The sequence below is a fragment of the Cenococcum geophilum genome (assembly GCF_001692895.1).
Source record: "Cenococcum geophilum 1.58 unplaced genomic scaffold K441scaffold_92, whole genome shotgun sequence".
NCBI classification, from domain to species: domain Eukaryota; kingdom Fungi; phylum Ascomycota; class Dothideomycetes; order Gloniales; family Gloniaceae; genus Cenococcum; species Cenococcum geophilum.
In genome coordinates this window covers 311,479-317,121 of record NW_027137650.1, presented here as the reverse complement: position 1 = coordinate 317,121, position 5,643 = coordinate 311,479, and the positions used below count along the sequence as shown (strand labels likewise).

Below are 5,643 nucleotides of genomic sequence, written 5' to 3'. Positions count from 1 at the left end.
CTTTATAATAATAGGAGTTAGCAATTTCTATAAACTTAATCCTTAGGAAAGAAGGGAATGCCTAGTAGTATAGAACATAAATAAGATAAGCTTGGGTTTTTAGGGTTTAAGTAAAGTAACTAAGTTAATTACGCTACGCAGTCATCTATGCTTTATTATTACACTTTCGTTTAGTTATTACTAATTCTTATTTTCGCGTTAAGTTTGTTGATTTTCGTGTAACCTATATATTATATTAGTTAAGTAATTAATAATCCTCATTTTATAGCTTTTATCCCTTAACCTATTAAGGCGTAGCGCTAAACTAGCTCGTATATAAACACCAGTATTAGATATATAGTTTCTATTATAAAGGTTTAAATAAGGGCCTCCTATTAGCTAATTTTTATTAATATTGTTGCGCTAAGAACTAACGGGTTAAGGGATATAATCTAAGGTCGTATTTATACCTTTATTAAAAACCTTTTTGGTATCCCAAAAATAAGGAATTAAAGAGGTCTAAATACTTTCCTTTAGTTATCTTTATATAAGTCTGTCTCTTAATAACCTAAGAGCCTATTATAATGCCTATTTAAGACCCTTATGGCCAGATTGCTTACAGCTTTAGAATAAATAGGTAGTATAACAAGCATTTACTAATAATCGCACCTTAAAATGCGGCTATGCCCATTTTATACCTTAAGAAGTGACTTTATAGTATAGAGTGTGTCTATATAAAGCTAATAGCCTAAAGGCACGCTACTTAATCCTCTACGTCTCTTTTTCAATTTAGCACTTTAAAGACAAATTATGCTTAGAATTTAAGAATGCCTAGAGACTAAAAATTCTTAAAAAATAAAAATGCTTGGAAAATGAGAATGCTAGACTGCATATAAGGTATTTTACATTTTATAGCATAAGTAAGATTATTATCTAAACCTTAGGGGAATATAAAGAAGACGTATAATCTAACGCTTTTGTTTCCCCCTAAACCCCTAAAATTTCCATTATTAATGCCCTATCTCTACTATAACACTTATACTTTGTCTTATTAAATTATTAAGATAACTTCTTTTAGAGGATATAAATTTGTTTGTCCTTTAGGGCTAATACGTTAAGAATAAAAGTTAATAAGCAGTTAAACTGGTTTTTATTAGTTTATAAGAGTAGAAAGTATAAAGATATAGCAGTACCTAGGCTATAAGCCGCTAAATCTCGGCCCTTAGGTAATCGTTGTCTGTAAGTATATAAGTATAATTTTAAGTATACTACTAGAGCGTAGCGGCAGCATTATTATACGTAGTATACTATACAGCGTTATCTATAGATAGTTAAGTTAACTACTACTTAAAGTTTACGCGTTGCTGAACCTCGGTATAAAGCGCGTCCTATATTTAGTTATACGACTAGATTTCCGTTTAAAGGGTTTAGGCTAACCACTTATACTACTTAGAAGGAGGATATATCTAAATAGTTACTAGTTTTAATAAGTTGTGCTTTAACTAGGATAGCTATATCTATTAGCTTTTGTGGTTATTTAGCACTAGAGGTTTAGGGGATTAAATAATCTTGTTTTAAGTTAGGACGTTTAAAGGTGCTTTATTTATAACTTTAATTAGTATAGCCTTTAGACTTAACTCTTAACGCTAATAGGGAGGCTTAAAAACGTGCTTGTTAAACGGCCGGCTTAGGCGAAGTGGTTAAAGATAGGGATGCTAGGGCATACTTTTAGTGGGCATTAAAGGTATAGAGTTAAAGATTCGTTAAAAAGCTAATAATAGCGAGGCAGCTTGCTATAAATCAAGGACTCTATTTTAAGGGTGCTTAGAAGATATTAAGCTAGCCTTAAGCGTAAATGTTAAAAGTTAAAGCTTAAAAGATAGAACTGTGTTCCAATCTTAATAACTAAGCTTTATTTCGCGAAAACTAACTTTAATTTCCTGATAACGGTTTCCCGGATTTTAGATTCGCACTAGCGGATTCCCAATCTTATAAGGACATTTAAAATGCGCTCGCCTCTTACTATAGCAGATGCTTCCCCCCCCTATAAGCAATTATGCCACTATATATAGATTCCAGTAGAAATATAATCAAGAATGCGTTCGCTAGGTATCCTCGACCGCAGAGGATACTGGACCTTAAGGAAAGTGCTTTAATAGTTTTAACAAAATCCGCCCTTATGCAGAGAGCTAAAAGTCATACTAACGCGATCCACTAGTTAATTACGTCTCTTAGCATACTAATTCCAAAAGCCTTTTTAAATTAAGCGAACGCTATCGCTTCCCCAGAAGTCTTAGTTATAACGTTAAATAATACTTCTGGTGTCAAATAGCTGCAAAAGCTAATTACCCTAGGCACACTTGTGTAGGGTAAAACTTAATAGGTAGTATATAGTCGTAAGTATATTCCTAGCATAATTATATCTAGGAAACTTAAAAAAGAGTATAGGCTAGTAGAGAAGGAGATGCTTAGGCAAGTAGCGTATAATAATATTATTAAGATTAAGTAAGCATTCTTAGAAGGCGAATATCTAAGAATTAGTATTAAATACTGTTAATTTATACTTAAAGAAATAATATATATTTGTGTTAGGCTAGAAGAAGTATAGTTATAGTTTATTACACGTTTAGTATATTTTTTAAGCTTTTTAACTTATAGTTAAGTACTAAGAGTTAGGTCTTTAATGTACTTAATTACCTTAGGAAGCTAGGAATTTTACATTACTAAGTCAGCCTTATATTAATTCGTGTATCTAGCTAAGATATATAAGTACTACTCTATAAGTTTTCTATAAGGAGCTCTATTTATTATACTAACTTTAATATAGCGAACTTTAAAGAGGCTGTTAAATATATTCCTAATATTATCCCAAACACTAACTTAGAAGATTTAGGGTTTATATTACTAGCTTATATAGAGAGGCGCGCCTAACCGCAGCTTAGAGATATAAACTATATTTAAGAGCAAAGGGCCCTTAATAAGGTATTCGGGTTATAGAATCCTGAAAATTGGAGTGGCTGTAAGCAATTAATAGATTTTTTAGATAATCTGTTTAGTTTAAACAAGATAGTATCTGCGAAATTCTCCAAGCTAGTAAGGGTATTTTCTTATTTTCTTACCTTAATTACTAATTATTACAGCATCATTTTATTAAATCTACTAAAGGAGATAGGCGGTATTTAGAGCATTATTTTAAGCTAGTATTATTTAAGTGTTTTGTATTATAGAGTAAGGGCGGTAATAAAACGGGAGATATAGTATAATTTCAGAAATAGTCTTTGCCTCTTTAAGTATCTATTTAGAAATCCGTTTTCTATTTTTTAATTCCGATATCTATTTAACAAGCTACGTAAAAAGTAAACAACCAATCCTTTTAGTCCAAAAAGCTAAATTGTCTTAGCTTATAATACGGCGCTTATTTTTTTTTACGTAAAACTAGAGGTCTTCTAGTGAATTGTTTTTGGCAGATGTAGTATAAAATGGCCGTGCCTATTACTTTAATATATAATATATTACGTATGCCGGCAAGCCTTAATATCTTCTATCTACTTATTAATTTAAGCCTCTAATTATTTTAGGAAATATATTATCCAACGCCTTAGATCTACGCTATTATAACCCTAGTAAAACTTACGAGATTAATTATATATTAAACGACCCTACCCTATAGTCTCCTTCTTTGACAAAGCTAGTAAATTTCTGTATATCCATTCTACTATTCCAAAACCACTTTAATTGATTAAGCAGTAGCTAAGTTAAGGCTTTAGAAGCTACAGTATTTTAGCTAAAAGAGTAATGCATTTTCTTAATTATTTAGTAGTGTTAAGGCTAAAAAAAATTAGGCAATTAAAGTAAGTTTAGGGTGAAGTGGAAGCACTCTGCGAAGACATAGAAAATCTAGCAGAGTGGGCCAATAGGGCCCTATAATGGGGAAAATCAATAACTAAAACACCTAAACCTTTTGTTAAGCGAAAGCTTACTATACAGAGGGGAAAGCTAGAAAGTGTTAGCTTTGTAAAGGCCTAGATTTAGGAGACTGGGTTTAATAAAATAGAGATATAAACCTGTTTATAGATAGTATTTAGTATAATTTACTATTACTAGTATCTACTTAAGGTATATAGGAAATAATTACATTAATTAGCGAGAAGAAGAGTTAGCTAATCTATAGAATTTTATATCTACTACATTATTAAAAACTATAGACCTGCTAATTAATCTATATACTAGAGCTGGATTGCCTCTAGGTTAATCTTTACCTATCCTTTAATATTGAATTGAAGGACTGCTTGCACTATTACACTAGTTTATAGATTTTAGACTATCGCTTTCGCACTTTAGAAGCAGTTAGACTATTGTAGCATCCCTATATACTTTAGCTATAGATAATAGCGTTCTGCCTAAGAAGTCCTTTAAGTTAATATTAACACCCCTATACTTAATTAGAAGTTATACTACTGTATTATACTTATAATTAACTACCTATAATAGTGGTGTCCGACTAGAGCGGTCTTTTATATTAATATAAACATTTTTATATTCTAGAAGCAGCTAAACCATATCTTTATACCCCTTTTCTGCGGCTAATAATAGCGGTGTCTGGCCGTTTCCCTACTTATAGTTTATATTAACACTTTTTAAAAGTAGCTGTATTACTGCCATTTGCCCAAACCTTATAGCGCACAACAGCTTATATAAAGAGTCCTCTAGGTTAAGACTGCTAAGTCCACTTCTAATTAACAGCCGTACCACTAATTCGTATCCGTTTTTTACTGCCTATAATAAATCCGCACGCCCGTAGTATTAATATTAAGTCGCTACTCCAATTTTAGCAGCTTTAAGAGACTTTTAAGCAGTTACATCTTATCCCCGTTTTATAGCCCATGTTAGTACCATACTATCCTTCTGTTTAACATTATAGCGATAAAGGTAGGGATTTAGAATACTATAAAGGCGGTAATTTGTCCGGGTGAAAGCGTTAATGTCTCCCTCTACTTATAGGTTCTCGGCTATTAATAACAATATTTTATTTAGCAGATTAAGCAGTAACATTCTTTATAACTATTTATTAGGACCATAAGTAGTTATACTTAAGCGGCGAGAATACTTACTACTAAAGTGGAAACCTATATAGGAGCGTTAAAGTAAAAGTAATTGTTAATAGGTAAAGAGCTTTAGAGATATAAAGCGCGAAGTGGAAATCCTATAAGCTCGTATAAATAATGCAAGAATAATATATATAAATCCCTTCCTTGTGCCTACTCCTTATATAGGGTATTAAAACGCCATATTCTTGCTTAGAGAGAGGATGCCCATAGCTGCTACTTTCTAGGGAAATCAAACTCTAGAGTTGTAATTCGGTTTCCTAACTTAAAGAGCATAGTTGAAGTATCAAATTACGCATTTCGTTTTTCCGATCTAGCTCACGCTAAGCTAGATTCTAGATTCCAGATTTTAGATTTTAGATCCGCAGAATTTGGAACAAAGCGCCAAGATCACGAGCGTAATAGGCCTACTTCGGAAATATAAATAGCCGTTAGTCCCTACCAAATAATAGAACTTAAGCCAATACTAGTTATATTTCTTTTCGCCTAAGTATAAACGACCTACCCTAGATAAGGATTACCTATATAAGGAGTAAGAGCGTGCTAAGAGTTTATTATT

General features: G+C 31.9%; 2 protein-coding genes across 2 annotated transcripts; one reads left to right on the top strand and one right to left on the bottom strand.

Annotated features, from left to right (window-relative positions):
- Positions 1 to 2,976: 2,976 nt before the first annotated feature.
- K441DRAFT_595392 (uncharacterized protein) lies at positions 2,977 to 3,206 on the top strand (the record flags this gene model as incomplete). The annotated part of the gene is made up of 2 exons (XM_067644988.1): positions 2,977 to 3,072; positions 3,120 to 3,206. Coding segments are annotated over 2 exons (183 nt in total), but the record flags the coding sequence as incomplete, so codon positions are not given.
- Positions 3,207 to 4,590: 1,384 nt separating this feature from the next.
- K441DRAFT_595484 (uncharacterized protein) lies at positions 4,591 to 4,755 on the bottom strand (the record flags this gene model as incomplete). The annotated part of the gene is made up of 1 exon (XM_067644996.1): positions 4,591 to 4,755. A coding segment is annotated over one exon (165 nt), but the record flags the coding sequence as incomplete, so codon positions are not given.
- Positions 4,756 to 5,643: the final 888 nt, after the last annotated feature.